Source organism: Gobius niger (genome assembly GCF_951799975.1).
Source record: "Gobius niger genome assembly, chromosome: 15".
NCBI classification, from domain to species: Eukaryota; Metazoa; Chordata; class Actinopteri; order Gobiiformes; family Gobiidae; genus Gobius; species Gobius niger.
The window spans coordinates 9,247,913-9,268,244 of NC_136866.1; the positions used below are offsets into that span (position 1 = coordinate 9,247,913).

Genomic DNA, 20,332 nt, shown 5'->3' on the forward strand with positions numbered 1-20,332 from the left:
GCTGGCGTTCATGAATACGAGATGTTCACACGAGATCTGACACGTGAAGGGAGAAAGGGGCTGTTGCGCGAGTCTGGATTTGGACATGCGGTTGGATTAGCAGCTTTTCATGGGAACGTGAATGTTCTGGATCTGATCCTTTCGAAAAGCGGCTCAAGAGACGGATTCATTTATATGGTAAACGGTAAATGGTCTCAACTTACATAGCGCTTTTCTACCTTCATCAGGTGCAAAAAGTGCTTTACATCAAGGAACCAGTCACCCATTGACACTCTCATTCATACACCAGTGTACGCAGACTCTGGAGGCAAGGTGGGTGAAGTGTCTTGCCCAAGGACACAACGGCAGTGGGCATCTTCAGGAGCTGGGATTCAGACCCCCCGACCTTCTGATCATGAGACGACCCATATCCTGATTTCCCCTACAAACATACCTTTGCTTCATTCCAGCAGGATTGAGTGATGCTGTAATTTTACATATATTTCCTGCAAGTCCATAAAACATCTTATTATGTTACCTATTCTGAGCCATTCAGCACTCAAACTGTGCCATTGATTTGTTAGCATGCAGTTAGCCAAAATTGCGGCTTGCTGTTTTTATCATTGTTATTCTCCCTGCTGCCAGAGGAGGGTGCTCCATGCACCATCTGAGATCACAACAAGAGCCCCTTTACTTGTTAAAACTTGTATTTCCACTTGAAGAAGCCAGACTTATATATATATATATGCTCTCATAATGAACTGGATTCAGAGACATGACCTTTTTGTCTGTTATGGCGGCCATTTTGAAAAGCTTTTGCCTTTGAAAAGATACAATATTTCAAATGCATTTATGAAAACACGCCTTGTCTTTTCTCACTTTGAATAACCAAGAGGCTGATGCTCAAAACTTACTGGATTTTACCATTTGTAAAGTAAAAAAAGCTGCCAACATTATTAAAGAGGGGGTATTATGCTTTTTTCAATCACATAGCACCAGTCTATAGCACACTACAATGATGACGAAACCTTCTGTTGGTCTGTAAATGCAGTAAATTAGAATAACTGCCTTGTTTAAAACTGCTCCTCAAAATGGCTGTAGCGAATGTCTTGAAATAGGCCTCTGTCTCTTTAAGAACCTCTGACCCTTTCCGACACGCCCCCTCCACACGCTGTCTGTGGCATCAGTGGGGAGGGGGTTCTGCTGAGGAGCAGTGGTTGGTTACTCGGCTGGTGACGAAAGCTCGGAGGCGTTTCCAGGAGGTGGGGGCGTTCCTAGGAGGACTCAGGCAAACCTATCCCTAAAATGGCTGCCATCAGAGTTTTGACAGATTACTCAAAAATACGTGAATGTGCCAAGGCAACACTTCTGGCATGTTTTTAATGAGGGAATGACATAATAACATGATGTAAAGCTTGAAAAAGTCGATTTGGCATAACACCCCCCCTTTAAGTCTTTCATTGGTGGCCTGCTTCTGTTTCTGATCCGTCTCTTTTCACAAATGAGATAAACTGTTCGAAGCGGCCGTTGCAAGATCCCATTTGGTTCTGAACGCCGAGTCACGACTTCAGTCTGTGTTGACTGTAGCATCTCTGCGAGGCTGATGGGGGACCTGGTGTTCGTGTGTGAGAGCCCCTGGACACGATCCCAGATTCAGGATTTGTGTCTGAAGTCTTTGGGGGGCAGTTGGAGCACACTGAACACAAAACTGAATATGACTCTTATTTCGAGAGACAGAGCTGTGACAACACACACAATGTGAACTTCGGGAGAACAAGGCAGGCAATTTGTTTGTTGGGGCCTAACTCTTCCGCCTCTAACGTCGAATGTATCTTTTTCAGCTCAAAGTAATACCTTTAAGTCATACAGGAAGCATTAAACCTCATATGATGGTGGCAAAGCTGCTTCATTTACAGCAAACATTGTGCTCTCAAAGCTGTGCGGAGGTTTTGTGGTGGAGAAAGGGTGCGCCGCGCTCCCATCTCAGAGGTCAATGCTTTCATTCACGTCGGTGGCAGAACGGAGGCCGAGATCTCTGTGGAATGTTCCGGACAAGGCCTCTGCGTCTGAGGGGAGCATTGTCCGATCAAGAGACATTTTGACACTGACTTTTTACCCTCCATTGAGTGGCTTTGAGCAGTCATATTGAACACACAGAGCCAGTGTAAAGGAGGCTACACTTTCCTCAAGTTTGTTTTGTATTCGTGATTGAACAAGATTTGTCAGAAGGGGAATTTGTAGGTCAGCGTGGCGACAGAGTTTACAGCGGTGGTGGTTCATTATGTTCATTATGATTGAATGGATTCTTTGTGCATGGACTTAAACTTGGTACATATTTTGGGATTTATTGAATTTCTTGGACTGAATGCTAATCAAGAACTCTTCAAGAAGGTCATCATGTGCATAAGGAATGAAGACAAAGATTCTTAATCCGTTTTCTCTACTTTGTTTTAGTGATATGGACTCAACAGGCTTCGTCAGCAACAACTTTCAGCAGCAGATTTGTTATGGCTTGGCAGTTTTAGATACAATTAACATCTTGTGGCAAGGAGAGCCAATAACAAGGAAAACTCTGTGTACATACAGGTATATTCAGCCTGCTGCTAAACACCCTTAGTAGTTGACGAAGCCTCGTGAGTTCCTCAGCATTTAAGCAACCCAGTACAGATGATGGATTAAGAACCTTTTGTTTCTGATCAGTAGAATCAGTAGTAAAACAGGTTGTCAGCAGAGGGCGTATACAGAGAAGACCTTTAAATGAGGCTAAAAACAACCTGCCAGCTGAGCAGTGAGGGCAATATGAGTGTTGAAATGAGCAAGTGAAAGTGGCTGAACTTTCAAGAGAAAAAGAGATGGGTTTCATGAAGTTTACCTACACCTCTAACAAAAATCCAAGCTTCTGCACTTTTGCTACTTGTCACCGTACGCCTAAGGCCAGTTACAAATGAATCTAATATAATCTATTACATTGGATCTGTGTCAGACAGAGCAGCATCGTAAATCCCATCCTTTAATGTTGTAACTTGCATGTTCCTTGGGGCCTGTACTGTATGTTAGATCAAGCATTCACTGTAAGTCCCTGTAGCCGGGTGAGTCGGTTCATCAAGTTGACACTGGAGTCAAGGGAAATGTCGGGTGTTTTTTTTTTTTTGGGTCAGGGCCAGGGAGGACAGCGTGACCCAGGGAGCGCGTCACCTTGTGTGCGGCTGATTTCATGTGACTTATCCCCACTTGTCTCGGCTGGGGGTTAAAGAAGTCAGGCCACTCTCTCCACGCAGTCACACCTTTGGGATTACACAAGTACACCCAGCAGCGCTTTTATTCTTTCGACATGGTTTCTCTCTTTGGTGAGGTGCTTTTGTCCCCCGAGACATACTACGGTCAGTAGGTATTCTGGACTAAAATATACTGCTGGATACATTGGTGCGCACCTGTCTGGTCTTTGTGCCTGCTTATGGAAGAGCGTGGTAGCTTCCAACTTCACCTCGTTTGGAGCTATAGGAATATGCTGAGAGAGGCCAAATGCTAACAACATCTTTGGTCGTTTTGCGTGACTGAGGGCACACAGTTCTTCCATACTATGATATGTTCTTACCTGAGCTTAGACGAGTTGATGCGTACCTTTCTGGTCTTTGTGGGTGCCCGTGGATGAGTGTGGTAGCTTCCAACTTCACCCTCATTTGGAGCTATAGGAATATGCTGAGAGAGGCCAAATGCTAACAACATCTTTGGCCAGATGAGTACGCATCAACTCGTCTAAGTTCAGGTAAGAACATGTCTCAGTATGTTAAAACGGTGTTCCTTTAACACATGAGAACACAGAATAAGATCTGCTAAGGTACTTTTTTAGTTGTCTTAGGTACAGTATTAGCAGGTTTTATACAAGATAAAAACCCACATGGATAAGACATGTTGGTAATGTCAAAACCAGTAAAGAATGTGTGTCTGCCTTATGTTTTAGAGGCTCAAAAGTCCCCATTCATCTTTTACAGGAAAAAGAAAGTCACCTCCTCGAATACTATCACCACTAAAGTCTGCTTAAGATAATAAATGTTGTTCATGTGAAACGCCCTTTAGCAGTTTTCATATTGTATTTGTGGAGTCCCACTTTGTGTCCTGAAACATGTTCATAAACTTATCTCCAGGACGTAGCAGGATGTTTAACATGCCAGGAATGTTAGGAATCAGTCACAATTAATAACAATATCTGAAAGTTGCACCCCGATTGCACTGGTAAATAATGTGATAGACAGAAAAAGAGTCTGAGAGTGTTATGCTAAAGGGGTATGAGTCTTTAAAACACAACATGAAAACAACATTCACAATTTCAAGCCCAAGCGTCTGAGTGCTCCATCTTTGTCTGCTCAGGACAGGAGGAAATGAAAGCCTTGGAGGTCATTGCTGGGTACATTTTTCATTTAACAGAGGGTGCACACATTATATATATTTAAAAAGACGGTTCAAGTGAAACCATTCGGCTCGCAGCTAGCCTAAATATTTCACTTGTACAAGACTGCTTTGATATCCACAACACAAGCGCCTAGGGTCTAGAGTCTGGTAATAGTACAAGAGTTGTCAACATTGATTCAAGTAATATCAAAACAACTCAAGTAAAGGTTTCTAATCACTTCTGTTGAAAATGACAAATATGATTACACTGCTCACTGATGCTGATAAAGACAAGTTGATTTGGATCTGCGTATATTGAGTTGTGTTTTTTCCCCCCTGTGTGTTAAACATTACCCACAGTTCGATTTGTCACAGATTGAGAAAGCAGCAGATGCATAATGAGAAAAATGAATCTTCCTCAGTGCAGCGACACGCCATGCCTCACACAAATATTTGTTAACTGGAGCCGATGAAGGAAACGCTCCGTGTTTTCACATCCGCAGCTGCTCAGAAACAGATTATAGTTTCTGTCTGAAGCGTCTCCACCATGTGCTGGCACTGAACACGTCCAGACATCCGCTAAGTTCTATCGCGCCAATACGCCTGCTGGCCCAGATGCCTGCACCAACAAACCCAGTGAATTAACTTCAATCAGGTTAATCACTATGGATGACATAGATCTGTCTGCTACGATTTACAACAACTAACGGTATTTGCTAACATGTCCGGCACTTCCACAACATCCTAGCAACAGCTGTGCATTCAACTTTTAAGTCTGAACCCCGGGAACTGTATGAGAAGCATTGTTCAATGTGGCCATCAGGCTTTAACATGACGTCTGCACAGTGCATTTTCTGATACCAACGGTTTAGAAATAATAAAAATAATAATTTGCTTGTGTCTGTCATTGCTCGTAAATGGTTGGTTGCACATCCCTGCAATTGTGGCGGCGTGATGAGTGGTTAGTGCTCTCGTCTCACAACAAAGTCCAGTGTGGCCCAGGTTTTTTCTGTGAGAGTTTACACGGACTCTGTGGGTTTCCTCCACGTGCTCTGTAGTTTTCAAAACACGCACGAAAACTGGTTGAACCTCGAAATAGCTAATCCTGATCCAGACCCTGACTGAAGGGAGATGATAAGGACAGGTTGACTATTTACATAGCAAAGCTGATAAATTAATAAATAATTTTGCCATTTTAATTCAGTGCTATTAATATTGTTTGAATAATTGTAATCCAGCCTTAGATATTAAGTATATTGAGAGGATGAAAAGGCTTTGAGATCCGCACTATAGCCTCTTGAGGTCCGGATCTGGACCCAGGTCCACCAGTTGGGGACCCCTGTATTATAGGCTGTCTTTGATGGCGATTTCATGTCAGATAGTGAAGGATTGAACCATCAGTAACCACTCTTTCACTCTGCACCTTTCAGAAATTAGTGTTTTGTGAGGAATAGTTCTGGTGCTTTGTTAGGATTGTAATTTTGCCACAAAAAGCCAAACACATCCTATTCACTTCTAACCCCCACAGTTGTAAATGTCCATACATTTTACACAAAGGTCACTGTAGACGCCCTTGTCATGTTCATTTCTTTGCACAGCAGCACAACAGCAGCAGCAGCAGCAGCAGCACTGCCCATTATTGCCTCTCCTCTGCAGTCCATGAATATGTTAAGAGTGCTGCCAGAGAGCAGCTCCTCAGAGAGACCCTCAAAAGCAAAAGGGAAATGAGAAAGATAGTTTAAAATGAAGAAAGACTACACTAAAACAGTTGGATGACTTTACAAGAGAACGTCCAGTGCAAGAGGGAAACAAGAGGAGGGTTTAGCCACATTGAGGAAGAGCTAAGTGGCACCAGCGCATGACACACAGTCTCTGTCAGGGCCTCCCCTCAGGGCAATGCATGTGACAAATGTTGTGTTGAGAAGCACAGAAAGAGAGGAGCATATGGCGGCGTGTAATATTAATGGTGAGCAAAGTGGCCAATCTCTCGGTGTGGCACAGTGGCCCCGCAGTTTCAGAGCATTTAAAAATCACTGCTGTTGCTGCGGCTCAGTCTCATCCATTAAAGATTCATACCCCAATGAGCTGAAGAGGCATAACAATGAATAAAAAGAGCGATATGATACGACATAGAGAACAGGGAAGACAAAACACATGTACTCGGATTTTGTCACAAAGTACATTAACCTTAGCTAGAGTGGAAGTGAAAACAGTGACACAACTGCACTCAAAAAAGATATTGACTTTATATTGTCATGTTTCTCCACTTACTTGTTGCATGTTACATGGAAGCAAGGGTTAAAAAAAAAGGTCACATATGATATGTGAGCCAGCTCACAGTAAAGACTCTTGTTTTCTGAAGGCTTTTTCACCAATTAAAGCATCTGTTATGAAATTACTAACAGATGCTTTAGTCTTTAGTCTGCTCCGTTTAGTCTTTTTTGGTTGACATGACATAATATATTGCCTCCCCCCTTTTCTTCTTCTGAAGCACTTAAGAGGCACCAAGAGCCCCCCACACCTCTAGCACCATGGAGGCGTAACAAGAGGTGCTCCAGGAAACAAAAAAAGGGACAAACGAGGAGGCATCCGGGCAAGCCGCACAGCTAAGCCACCTTCCATTGTTCTGGCTAATGGACGTTTACTGGAGAATAAAACAGATTAACTGCCAAGCTCTTCCCAGATGACGGCGAAAGACTGTTGTGGAGCGGAGGGAGCTGCGCAGGAGGAAGAGGAAGGAGGAGGAGCTGACCAGCGCAGGACACCACGCTCTGAAACAGGGACAAACCCAGGAGGCGCTGCCTCGTTTCAGAGGAGGCTGAAGGCGGCCAGCGAGGTTTCCTCTGGGTGTTTCCCCGACCTCCAAAAACATGCTGGTCAACGTGGCCCACAAGTCAGTCGCAGCGGCTCAGGACTAACACCTGAAGACAGTTTTGCACTTACTGAGATTACAGCGGCTGGATAACATTTAGTAGGAGTAGTTATTACTATAGACACCCAGTCAAATCATATTATTATTACTATTACTTATTCTATCCCACTATGAGTCTATAGTGAATGCATATCTGAGGGTAAGAAGCATTCTGATGTGGGCCTGTTTTGAGGACGTGGCTGCCAAGAGAACAATAACACATAGCTGGATGGCAGATCATGTGTCTTGAAATGAAAGCAGGGCACCCGCATAGTCAATAGGTGCACCGAAAAAAAAGCGCTCACCGGGGGAGTGGGAGTTTTGTTAAGCTGCTTCTTAAACACACCCTCCATGGGCCAAAGGTCAAGTCTCCCGGATTGTGCGCGCGTTAGCCCCTGGATGAATGGCCGTGTTTGCTCTCATAGACACACTGAACACCCCTTGTTTGCCGCTGGAGCTGCGAGGCCGATGTTTCAGCTTGCATTTCCGCAAAATAGAAACAACTGCTTTGTATTACTCAAAACTCTCAGTGACAGATCGTCCTTTTTAACTTCAAAGTGTTCATTGAATGTGCATCGATTGTGCTGTCTGTTCCCTCCTTCATCACTGTCCAGGGATTACACAGCTTAAGCTAGTGACTCAGAGGGATGCGGGGGGAATGCTTCATGTTCAACTGGCCCTGCTGCACTGAAGTGGGATCTGACAACTCTGCCAAGAGCTGCAAGCCCACCCACCCCTCCCCTCCTCTCAAAACAGAAGAAATTTGGGCTGCACATAATGTTATTTAGGTCATATTGTTTTTTTTAAATCTGCAGACAACAAAATGCCAACCCTGGATCTGATCACATTTGCAGTGCTCTCCAGAAAAAAAGCTCAAGTCATACCTTTCTGTTGTGAATGGGATGTGTCTTGCTGTCCTCTGTGCCCCCCTCCGCAGACTTCTGTTGGGTTTGGCTCCTGTTGGATGGACCGGTCAGGGATGCAGCCTGATTCCTCCAGCTCTTCTCCAGGTAGACGTGCACGCACAGCCCCACAGCACAGAGCACAAAGCCCAGACGCAGCAGCAGTGGTCCCCGGCACTGTCTCTGCAGGCCCATGTCCACTCCCGGCTCGGTCTGGCTTCTTACAAACTCACCCCGTCCCTCTGGATCCAGTCACGGACACATCTCCAGGCACAGTCCTCTGACCCATTTCTCGTTCCCGGAGTCTTCCTATTGCACCTTCAGTGATAAACCCAACCACGTGTCAGCATGCATCCCAGACTGTGTGCAAACAGCTCAGCCAGTACAATGTTGTGCCACCCTCTCTTTGAAAACTTTGGCAACTCCCACCCTCATGCTCTCAAGTTGCCCTCAAACACACACACGCCCCTTTCACTCCTTGCTCTTTTTTGTCGGCTCTCATTGCATCCGAAATCCTATCCTGGGGCGGGACACTGCTCCACCAGAAGTCTGCAGGTCTCTATCAGCCTCTACTTGTTGAGCATGGACAGCATCATGTGGACAATCGCCTTTGGGGGACTCGAACTCACTGATTATGCAGTCATTTCATTTTTTTTTTTGGTCGAAAGATTTGAAACTTTCTTTCACGCTGCACTTTTCTATCAAATAAAGCCTGTATAAGCACAAAAAGTTAAAAAGAAAAGTTTCTTCTCAGCTTTAGAAGGCCTATTAAGTGTTTCAATATTAAGGCATCATCAACATTATTCTACCTATTTACACACTGATAGATCTAAGCTAAATGTCAGAAAACAACAGGCTCAAGCTTATGCTCAGACAGCAGCTGGAGAACATCTGCAAAGCATTAGGCTTCCACACAGCCCTTTACTGCCCTCTTTAGTTGATTTTGACTATTGTTTTGCCTTAGATTGATAAAGATCACACACAAGCACATTCAAGCATATGCTCTAAAGGTATTTGTGAACATATGTAAATGTTCTATTGGTAATGTCAAAGGTCTACTTTATACAACCGGTTAGTGGTTTCAGAGAAATTATCAGCAGAGATGAATATTCTGTACTGCCATCTAGTGGAAGATCGTGGCCATCTGCATATGGACTGAATTAATGTGGTCCTTAGTTTCTGTTATTAATTAAATGGACTGTTTATTCATCTGGTGATGGAAACAATGAGGCAATTACTGAAGAATGTGTATTTTCTTCTACAGCACTCATCCCACAATCCACATTGTCAGTACAAAGATTTTAGAGCATGTTTTGTCCCTCTTTTGGTTGTGCTGCAAAGCCATTCAGGCTTGGATTGAGATGAAGTCCCACTTTTTTATCGGTGTCCTGAGTAATTTGTGTCAAATATATGTGTAGTCTTGCCTCTTGCTCTCACTCTCAGTAGTGCATTTTGATTCAAAATGTGTTGGTGACAGAGAGCAAATGAAATGAGGTAGAAGTGGTAATGGCAGTGGAGATTATCGAGAATACTTTAGAGATGAGTCTGGAAACAGATTTTATTTACCTTTTTTCAATGTTTGCAGCTCCCAGGGGCGACTGAAGACAGTGCAGTGTTCCTCTCCATAATCTGGGAGGTCACACCCTGCGTCTGCTGAAAGACTTTTAACATGAATGCATTTAAAGCCAAACTATGTAACATTTCACCAGCAAAAAAACCTGCGTCTTTTCTGTGAGCAGACTCTCCTCAAACCTGACCCGTAACTTCGCTGGGAGTGGGACGCTCGTCTCCATGGAGATGTTGCTGTTTTGGTTTATTGGTCCTCCTCCAAATGGTCGATAAAGATAAGCCACTGCAAAGCATCGTCGATGTCTACCTGAGCCTTTGGAGCATGTTGGGGAAACAAAGGCGTCTTTTTTAATGTTTGAGTTGTCCGACAGTTTAGGTGCTCTGATATAGCAACATATAACCTGGAAAGCTCTGCAGTGTGGCTTTAAAATTTAGCCTAACCCACTTCTGCTTCTGTGATGGGGCTAACAAGTGAAATACAGGAGTGGTGTCTTCAAATGTTTGTTTTTTTAACGCATTTCATTGTATTTTTTATTGTGTTGTGGTGTTGCTGAGTGACACATTGACTTGTCATGGACATAACAATGTGCCATACAAATAAACTTGCCTAAAGCAAACTGTCTTTTGAGCGCACCGTTTGTTGCACATGGATGGAATGGATACGTAGTTTACTTTTGTAGAATGCATTTAAAGATACAAATAGTTCAGTCCTTGCTAGTGCAAATTGTACTCTGGTGTGTACAAGAAATGATAGTACACTTGGTACATTTGACATTACTCTTTATACATCGTACCTGCCAAATTAAGTACAATGTAATGTGCTTTGTAACAATGTGTAATAACTTATACTCATGGGTTACTTAAACGATGGAGTAATATGTATTTGTAGTTTGGAGGTACATAATGTAATAAGATGTAATAAGAGAATGTAATGTACTGCATAGGTACAAGTTATTATTGTTACAAAGCACATAACATTGCACTAAATATATTTAGGGACAATGTAGGTAGTGTAAAATCTCATTTGTCAAAATCAGACTAAACCAGGATCAAAAGAAGATTCTTAAACATGATAACAGAGAATATTCATAAATAACTTCCGGGAGCTTTTATCAGGACAACAATATGACATTGTATTGATAGTAATTTGAACGTGAAAGCACTTCAAGATAAGGCATTTTATCCTGTAATAAGCTATGTGTAATAATTAATGCGGTGCTCTTTGTGTGGTGGCCAGAACAGCTGATACAAACAGGACTGAACTGGACTGCAGGGTCAGTCCACAGTTTTATTGAACTCTGTGTTATCAATGTCTCGTCCAGTGGGAATGTAACAGTTGTGACAAAAGCAGGTGAAGGTCGAGTGTGTGTTGAATGCTGCCCAATAATACTACACAATGTAATGAGCAATAACAGACACAGGCTACAGGGACTATTAATGACATTCTCAAAAGTAAAAGTTGAAGCTGGCGAAGGGGCAGAGTATTCATTTGCCGGTGCAGCTATAAGCTACCCACTGAGCATAGTTGAAATGCCAGTGGTCACTAGAGCCCTGCTAAATACAGCATGTTTTAGAAATACCTTCTGAAAACATCGAAACAGTCAACAAACACGGAAAGGTACTTCATTAGATTCCTGAAAATACACATTTCATGACCGGCAATCTTACAAGGGTGTTTGTACAGAGTGGCAGAATCCCAAATAGGCATGAGTGCAGCCTCACTTTGCTACTTTTATGAGTTATTTTTAAACTTCCTGATGGAGTTTACAGCCTTCTTTTTAATACTTAAGGCAAGTGTTTAGCCAATAGCATATGGTGTGTAAACAAAGTACGCCTGCTGCTTGTTTGCTCAATAATACCTCATTCCAGCCCCATAAATAATCCATCCACAACAATAAATGGACAATAAATCCATCACCAGATTACATGAGGGTTTTGGAAAACATGGGGGGGGGGGTCAGGATTTTGCGCTTCACTTGCCCCCCCCAATCCACACCAAACCCCATATAGGTGTAGTGTTTTAATAGTTTCCCATTGAAAGGCCGGCAGATGGTGGCCCAACGAGAGCGCAAAGCAAACAGAGCGCAGTTTGTAGAGACCTGCTGGGTCCAGCTGAGGCGAGATGCAGAAAAGTAAACACTGCCACAAGTTCTGCATACACCTCTTCCTCCGAGTGGACTTCGCTCGGGAAGCATAGCATAAGGAGGTTTTTGTCCAGCTTTGGAGGGAACGTTTTTTTTTTTATTAGCTGCACTAATCTAACCCAGGTCCACCCGCAGAATGCATGGAAACATGAGATGCTTTGATGCATTTTAGCCCATGTGAAGTCACTTAAATGTGTGTTTATGTTGTGTGTTTATAACCCAATGGAATTAATTAAGGTGTTGTTGATTTACCAATGGGAAAATCCATAGGCTGCTCTCTTTTATTGCAGAGGTTATGCGTGTGATGTCATGACATAAGCAAAAGAGAACTGAGTGGTGTCTGCAATGTCATTCTTACATGCCATCCTTTGATATTCCCATTTATTTGATAGTAAACAACAAACCCCGTGGTTGTTTCACCCGCAGGACGCCGTCGCTACGGGTTGAACCAGGTTACGGGGCCGCTCACGCCTCTGAGCCGCAGAGCCATAGGCAGAGCGCACTCTAAAAAAAAAATAGTGAGTCCAGAGAAACTACTGTTGCTGCTGATCCTGCGCGCGCGTCTCTGATAGAGCAGCAGCAGCCCACGTGAGCGCGCCTCGGTGTGAGATCCCGTTACCTCGTCCGCGTGTGCGCCTATACCCGCGGGTTCACAGTCACCGGGAACCTCGTCCAACCCCGTCGTCCGAAAATGACCGTGGAGAAGATCTTTGACGAGCTTGGGCATTTTAAAAGGTAACGATAGTTTATTCACTTTTTTTTTTTTTTTTTTTTTTTTTTTTTTTCGTCTTCTTGAGTTGCGCGCCGGGCTCGCTTCCATGTGTATTTTGGGCAACTTTTTATTGCACATAAGCCTCGTTGTAGCGCATTGGAGAGCATATATGCACACTCTATTTCTATTTAAATCTGCATAGAAAATCTAAATCTCAAATGCACATGGGCAAGTTAAGCCTATGGGACCACAAATGGAGGGAAACACATCAGAGAATAGCATTGCAGGAACAGCCACTAAATTTCCTTTTGCCATGTCATGACGTCACACGCTTAAACTGTTGCATTTGTCTGAAGATAAAACAGGCTAAGCTCACTTGTAGTGACCTCCTGCGCTCCCACTTCCTTTCTGCATTTGAGTCAGACTCGCAGAGGGGACACTGCTATCTTCAGGTTATGCGTTTATAATGAACTGCAACAAAGTTATAGGCTGCTATAAGGCCATGGTGCAAGCGTTATTTATTTATTTATTTTTGATGAATTGAAGCAATGTATTCATTTCATTTAATTTATTTTTCATTTATTTATTCATTTGAGCAGAAAAAAGTATGTCAACATTTTACAGAAAGAAAAAAAAATACAAAACAAGACTTTGTGCTCAAAAGGAGTAAGAAGAAGTTCAAGAACTTATAGTAAACCTACCCCTTATCTCTCATTCAAGTAATCTTCACATAAACTTTCCGCTAGACTCATGCAAGAAACCGATGCATGAGTCTGTGCTTACATATTGATATAAATCGTTTATGATCGTACAAAATGTCAAAGAATTTCATCATTTACAGTCAAAAATGAAAATAAAGGAAATAAATCAATAAATAAATACACCATATGGTACATAAGAGTTATACCAAGGCACAACTCTCTTTCGTTCTGATCACACAAAAATATATATAATATCGCTCAGCCCTGCTATACCATCTATACCCAAATGTACAAGCTCCGTATAACCATGTAGAAATAGAAACTATCTGTCCATAGTCATTCACTTAAGATTGACAGGGAAAGGGAAAGAAAAAAGACCTGTATACATCACATTGGTATGTAATCCATGAACATATTGAAAACATGTGTTTTGTGCTGACCTCACTTTGAGTTCACACAAAATGATTTCCAAACGCACAAAAACTTACTGTTGTCAATGCAAAATAATGCTTTAGGGTCTTAACTTTCTTTTTATTTTGACCACACACAAAAACGCAAGTGTCTGCCTGTCTAAGAATGTAATAGTAATTATGATACTTCGCTAGCATACTTTTTAAAGATAATGTCTTTACATGTTCTTTTAAAGTGTCCGAGTGTTTTTCTCCGTTTAGCCTCTTTGTCGAACTCATTCCACAGTGTTATTCCTGCATGGGAGATACACATACTTTTAAAGGTGGTGTGAACACAACATTTTCTCATCACAAATTCTCCTCTTAAATTATAATGCCCTTCTCTACTGTTGAACAATTTTTGGATGTTTCTAGGGAGAAGATTTCGGCTTGCTTTATACATTGCAACGAGAGTTTTAAATGTAATTAAGTCTTCAATTTTCATTACATGAGACGTTGAAAACAGCACATTTGTATGGTCCCTATTACAAGGTTAAGTGTTTACCCAGAACCCACTAATCCAAAAGTTGATGGGATCGATCCCAGTCACTGCCTAGTACTGGCATTGTGTCCTTGTGCAAGACACTTCACCTGTCGCCTACTACTTCCAGTGTCCACTCAGGCCTATGTGTGTGTGAATGAGCGTTTGTGAAAGTTGACTGCAGTGAAACAAGGGAATAAAGTTGGCCCACTAACAATACAACGTAAACCAGCTGTATCTCACCCAGCTGTTTTTTTCTATTCGGCCAGTGGATCTTTCATGTATGTGAGGATATCTAGAACAATTCAACTGGAGTTATGAGGCATGAAATAGAAACTGCTCCACCGTTTTTCCATACTGAGATATGTTCTTACCTGAGCTTAGACGAGTTGATGCGTACCTGTCGGGTCTCTGTGCGTGCCTGTGGAAGAGCGTGGTAGCTTCTGACTTCACCCCCGTTTGGAGCTATAGAAATACATTGGGAGAGGCCAAATGCTAGCAACATCTTTGGTTGTTTTGACTGAGGGCACATACAAAGACCAGACAGGTACACATCAACTCGTCTAAGGTCAGGTAAGAACATATCTCAGTATGTAAAAAACAGTGGTCTGTTCCTTTAAGTTAATGATCAGTGGGACCCAGAGACTACAGCTCTCTTGACATTGAGGTTTTACCGTTCAATTCAGGCCACACTTTCATTATCGGTCTTTATTATTATCATTATTGACCTTTTCTGATGATTACTAACAGCCTGTATTTCTAGATTTCAGGCATGTCTCTATTTCGCCGCTGTGTTCCAAGCTGTGGCCTGTGGAATCCACTACCTGGCCTCTGTCTTCCTGGTGGAGACTCCAAACTTTGTCTGCAGCATACCTGACAACATCACAGAGATTCTCTTCGGCAACCTCACGGTCTCTAGCTTTGCAGACATCTTGCCGGAGTATAATGGGAAGACGCCGCTGGTGGTGAAGACCGACTGGGGAGAGCAGTGGGAGCTGGGCCGATGCCAGCGTTCTCTTCGCGACAACCCGGTTGACTTTACCTATGAATTCTCTGGAAATAAGACCGTTGTAGCCTGTGACCGCTTCATCTATGACCACAGTGAAATCCGTAGTAGCATAGTGACTGAATGGGACCTGGTGTGTCAGAGAGGATGGCTGGCCAAACTGTGCCAGCCCACCTTCATGCTGGGAGTGCTGATTGGAGCGCTGGTGTTTGGAGACCTCGCTGACAGGTAAACAAGCCCTGAGCAATGGGGGGGAGGGCGGGATAGTGTTTCTCACAGTGGGATTCAACAGACAGGGGCTTGGACACATGTTCTGGAGGCTCCATAAGGAAGCTCTTGTCTCCACAGAGAAGCACTGACTCTGAAATGAGATTACCTTCTGTGTGGCACATGGTGCAGAGGAGTGGCTGTAACCTTGTTTATGGTCAAATAGAGGAGAGTTTCTTAAACCTGTTACTGTAGGGTTAGGGTCAGGGGTCAGGGGTTATGACTAGGGTCAGGGACGGTAAATGTCATGTGCTTCACTCACACTTACACATATTTTTAGGAACTAAAAATAATATTTAACTAAAAATAATATTTTTAGGAACTAAAAATATGTGCTACCTCATTAGCTTTCAAACAAGGTAGCACACTGGCATAATAGCTGTCAGCACTCTTGTCCAGTTGGAAATTTGGATATGCATGATTGGCAGAAATAACTCTAAACCTGACCTAAATTAGTGACTCAAATAATTACAACATAAAATAATGTAAAAAATCTTGATGTTAGCAAAGAATAATCCCTAAAATTTGATCAAACAATTCATTCTTAAGAAGAGATACATCTGTCAACAGTAACCAACTGTTTTACTGAGGTAAGTGTACAAATACTTCAAAATAAAGTGAGAAGTAAGTAGCAAGTAGAAGTAAAACGTACATTAAGTTAAAAAAGTACATGCACTTAAGTAAATGTAGCGTAATGAGTACTACTTGTCTTTGTTAGTTGTAAATATTTGTCCAAGATACTTATACTTTCTCTGCTTGTTTTTTTAGGATTGGACGAGTAAAGGTTATGATGTTCGCCAGCCTCTGCCAGTTTGGGTTCGGAGTGGCTGTGGCTTTTTCTCCAAACTACTACGTCTTTGTGGTGCTCCGTTTCATCCTGGCCATGGTGAATATTCACTGTAGTTAAAGAAAACTAGAGTGAATTAATGAGTGAATGAATAAATGTTTATTCGGACCATGAACATAACATAAAAACACAAACTTATGTGAACTCAAAATACAACCTGCCATGATTGAGGCAGTTGTGAGCTCAACATCAAATGTGCAGCTCAATACATTTACAGCTTAGGACAAGCAATTGTGTTTTATCTTTTGCACATTTTGGATTAGGCTGCCCAAAATGGAGTGGAGGGGATGTAAACACTTATTTAGTCCCACCTCTATTAAGTACTCTCAGTATCTTGTTCCGTTTTCCTTATTAGGCTTCCTTATGACAATCATTTAAGCACTGGGATCTAAATCCAAGTTTTGCATGTTTTACTCTGAAATGTTTTCCTTCCATTTAAAAATATCCACAGAGCTCTCGTTTGTAAATGCTAATAGAACGGACTTACCGATTGGGCTTTTTTTGCCCATTGCTCAACACTCTTTTTCCGTCCTCCCCTCCCCCAGCCCTGTACTACAGCTGTTCACAAAGAACCAGACTCGGAGATTCCATACTCTGGTCTGCTCTCTGCGCTGACTCGACCCTTAGCTGACTTGGAGTGTCTGGTTACTGCCAGATGTTTACCTCTTTGATTTAGCTCTCACTATTGCCTCTTTTCCACTGACACGTCCTGCCCAGCGGTTACTGTACCCGTGTAGTCTAGTGTTTTCATGGGAAAGACCAGGGTCAAGGAGTGTCAGCCAGGTACATGTTGTGGTTCTGTGTTCGACCCCTGGCCAAAGCGCGCTGAACTGATACTAATGTGACGCAGCAGACTGCTGGCCTCTGATTTGCCAGCACACACACCCCCACACACACCCACACACACCCACGCACACACACACCCACACCACAACTCTACATCATTATCAATCACTTTAAATGTACTAATACAATAAACATGATTGTTATTAGATAAGTTGTATGACCTGCCCTATCTGCCTGCTCTGTTGTCGTGCAGGTGTCCAGTGGCTACTTGGTGGTGGTGTTTGTGTATGTGACTGAGTTCACTGGCATTAAGTGGCGCACATGGACCTCCATGCACGTGCACGCTGCCTTCGCTGTGGGCATCATGATGGTGGCTCTGGTTGGGTACCTAGTGCGAGAGTGGTGGATCTATCAGATCATCCTGTCTACGTGCACAGCACCCTTCCTCCTCTTCTGCTGGAAGTTTCCTGAGACCCTCTTCTATTTGCTGGCAAAAGGTCGATACAAAGAGGCCCAGAAGCTGCTGGAGACTATGGCTCGGGTGAATGGGATGGAGTGCAGGCTGAGAGCAGAGAACATCCTGGAGGAGCCAGAGATGAAGAACGGCTCAGCCCAGCTGTCAAAAGATGCAGAGTCAGCACCAAAAGCCCAAAAGAAGCTCTCCATTCTGGACCTGTTTGGCAGCTGGAGGATGGCAGCACGGACATGCACTGTGTGGGCCATCTGGTTTATCGGCAGTCTGGGCTACTACGTCTTCTCTCTGGGCTCAGTTTCCTTGGGAGGCAACCAGTATGTGAACCTGTGTCTCGTTGGTAAGTAATCAAGCAACAAAACCTAGAAATGTTTTTCTGTGTCGTTGCACTTTGTTTTATTTAGTTGGGTTTTATTTAGTTGTCATGTAAACAGTTAACAGCATAAAGTACCACACGTGTGTCATTTAATACAAGAACATTACTGGAGAGCACAGAACACATGAGAAATGAAGTGTCATGTCTTCTAGGTATTGCTTGTCAACAGATGATAGACTGTGACACACAGAGCCATGTGAAGTGCAGTTTAGAAATGTCTGAGCTATTTAAAACTTGGTCCAGTATTGGCCAGTGAGCCTGGGCGGACGCTCACCAGAATCCTCTGCTGTGATGTTGTAGGTGTAGTGGAGCTTCCCGCGTATGTGATTGGCTGTTTTGCGATGGACCGGATTGGGAGGAAGAAGACTTGTGGCCCAGCTCTGCTCCTGGCTTCTGTTGCCTGCATACTTATCATCGTAGTGCCTGATGTATGTAAACTATCCCTGAGGGGCTTATGTGTAATGTAGATAAAACACTGGGAAAGTCCTGAACTCTGACCTCAAAGAGCCTCCTAATCAATGGATCAGGGGTCATGAACATGGACACAGCATGTGCTCTCACAGGTTTGATCTGTTTGGTGCTTTAGCAGCCTCTTCAGGGCTGCAAAGGAACTCTCTAAGGATCTTCCTACTTAAACATTCCCACTTTTATGACTTTACACTTATACATTTGTATTTCATTATTTAGATGATCTTGAATATATTGTTTATATACAGTGTAAAATGCAGTATATTTTTCTTATATTAATGTTGAGCTAAAGAAGTTACTGTATAAAAAGCACACCAATGCTGAACAAGATCTAGATAGAAGACAGACGGTCATGGGTTCAATTCAAGGCAGGCTTTTGAAAAAGATGAGTTTGGGACTTTCCTGGTTAACTTTTTTTTTTTTATCCTGGTGTTCACATTTTGCATAAAAAGCTATTTTCTCTTCCAAAAGCTCTCATGTCCACAGCATGGTTATTTTTCAGTGTCTATTGGGGTGGCTTGTTTTTGTATTGAAATGTTTGATTTCTTTATCTGCTGTTTACAGAATATCCAAAGCCTGACCATCGCTTTGAGCATGATCGGGAAATTCTCCGTATCAATTGCCTTTGGCCTTATCTACCTGTACAGCTGTGAGCTTTACCCCACAGTCATCAGGTACAGAAGATCAGAATCAGATCAAGTACCGCTATACTGAATGTTAGAGTGTTTTTATCTTAATCTAAGACAAATGTAACCGTATGCTCTGATATCGATTTACTTATTAAGGTGTCGTTGATGTGAATATTTGCAGATCTCTGGCTGTAGGCAGTGGCAGTATGATGTGTCGCGCGGGGAGTGTAGTGGCTCCATTCTGTGTGTATCTGGCCGACATATGGCAGTATTTACCACAGGTGCTCACATGAATTTGTTTGCATGTTCAGCACATTTGTAATCACACCACTTCCTTTTAAAATTCTGAAAATGACTCACCTTTTTCTCTGGAGCAGTTAATCGTCGGAATCCTGGCCTTTGTCATTGGAGTGCTGACGTTTCTGCTGCCGGAGACACTCGGAGAGCCCCTGACATCCACTATAGAGGAGGCGGAGGCCCTGGGACGTAAGCCCAGAAGGATATTAGCGCGGGACAGTAATCACCCTGAGGAGACGATGGAGATGTACCAACAGGATGCCTGAGCTTGGCACCTGTGGACTTTGGACTCAAAACTCCATCCATCATTGTTCTGCGGCTGATCCGAGGCCTTTTACATTTATTACAGTGTGACCAACAGCCTGCACGGCCTTTACAGTATTGTTATCAGTGTCTTAACACATGATGTATGCAGTAGAGTGAGAGATGCCTTGTTTTTGTCATTTATGAAATTTGTATTTACCTTCAAAAGCACCTACCAAGATTGTTACAGACGTACAGTAGTCGCCTAAAGGCAAACAATACAAATATTCAGTAATGTACAGCTCAGGGCATGTTTTCAATGTACTGTGAAGATGTCTTGAGAATAAGCTCGACATAACTAGTTGGATTTTGTTTACCACATCTCGGCGGGACTTTTGCGCTTTTAAAAATGTTCTTGTGCCTTACTAGTTGTATGTTGTAAGTACTGCTATGTTTGAAGTAAGTGTGATTCATAGGCTTTAGGACCAAAGGCAATGAGTGAAGATTGTGGACTGGTTTGCTAGGTTCAACCTTTTGGTATAATCAGACTCTATGACTTTATGAGGAGCAATAACTCAGGGACGCGGACACCAACAACCTCTGAATATAATGCTTTTATAAAAGCGCTTTCAACATTTTAAAGATAGTTACTTTCTATCTGAATCCATTGAGTCGATCTGACTTGGAAAAGCTCTTCTTAAATG

At 42.9% G+C, this 20,332-nt stretch overlaps 2 protein-coding genes and 1 long non-coding RNA gene across 4 annotated transcripts in view; 1 reads left to right on the forward strand and 2 right to left on the reverse strand.

Moving 5' to 3' along the window:
* Positions 1 to 8,594, reverse strand: part of mettl24 (methyltransferase like 24) — a 39,288-nt gene extending 30,694 nt beyond the window's left edge. The window contains exon 1 of one of the 2 annotated variants that reach the window (XM_079571966.1): positions 8,164 to 8,594. In XM_079571966.1, the coding sequence (XP_079428092.1) occupies positions 8,164 to 8,376 (213 nt within the window). In that variant the 5' untranslated portion in view covers positions 8,377 to 8,594. The remainder of the gene's footprint in view (positions 1 to 8,163) is intronic. The other variant, XM_079571965.1, reaches the window with a different exon arrangement.
* The window catches only part of LOC306974624, a 106,919-nt gene extending 96,686 nt beyond the window's left edge, over positions 1 to 10,233 (reverse strand). The window contains exon 1 of the long non-coding RNA XR_013793653.1: positions 10,220 to 10,233. This is a non-coding gene — a long non-coding RNA (uncharacterized lncRNA). The remainder of the gene's footprint in view (positions 1 to 10,219) is intronic.
* Positions 10,234 to 12,511: 2,278 nt separating this feature from the next.
* Positions 12,512 to 19,804, forward strand: slc22a16 (solute carrier family 22 member 16). The gene is made up of 8 exons (XM_079572377.1): positions 12,512 to 12,629; positions 15,001 to 15,471; positions 16,279 to 16,396; positions 17,397 to 17,955; positions 18,292 to 18,419; positions 19,024 to 19,133; positions 19,270 to 19,369; positions 19,466 to 19,804. Exons 1-8 carry the CDS (start codon positions 12,586 to 12,588, stop codon positions 19,649 to 19,651), a joined length of 1,716 nt encoding a protein of 571 aa, XP_079428503.1. The 5' UTR covers positions 12,512 to 12,585; the 3' UTR covers positions 19,652 to 19,804.
* Positions 19,805 to 20,332: the final 528 nt, after the last annotated feature.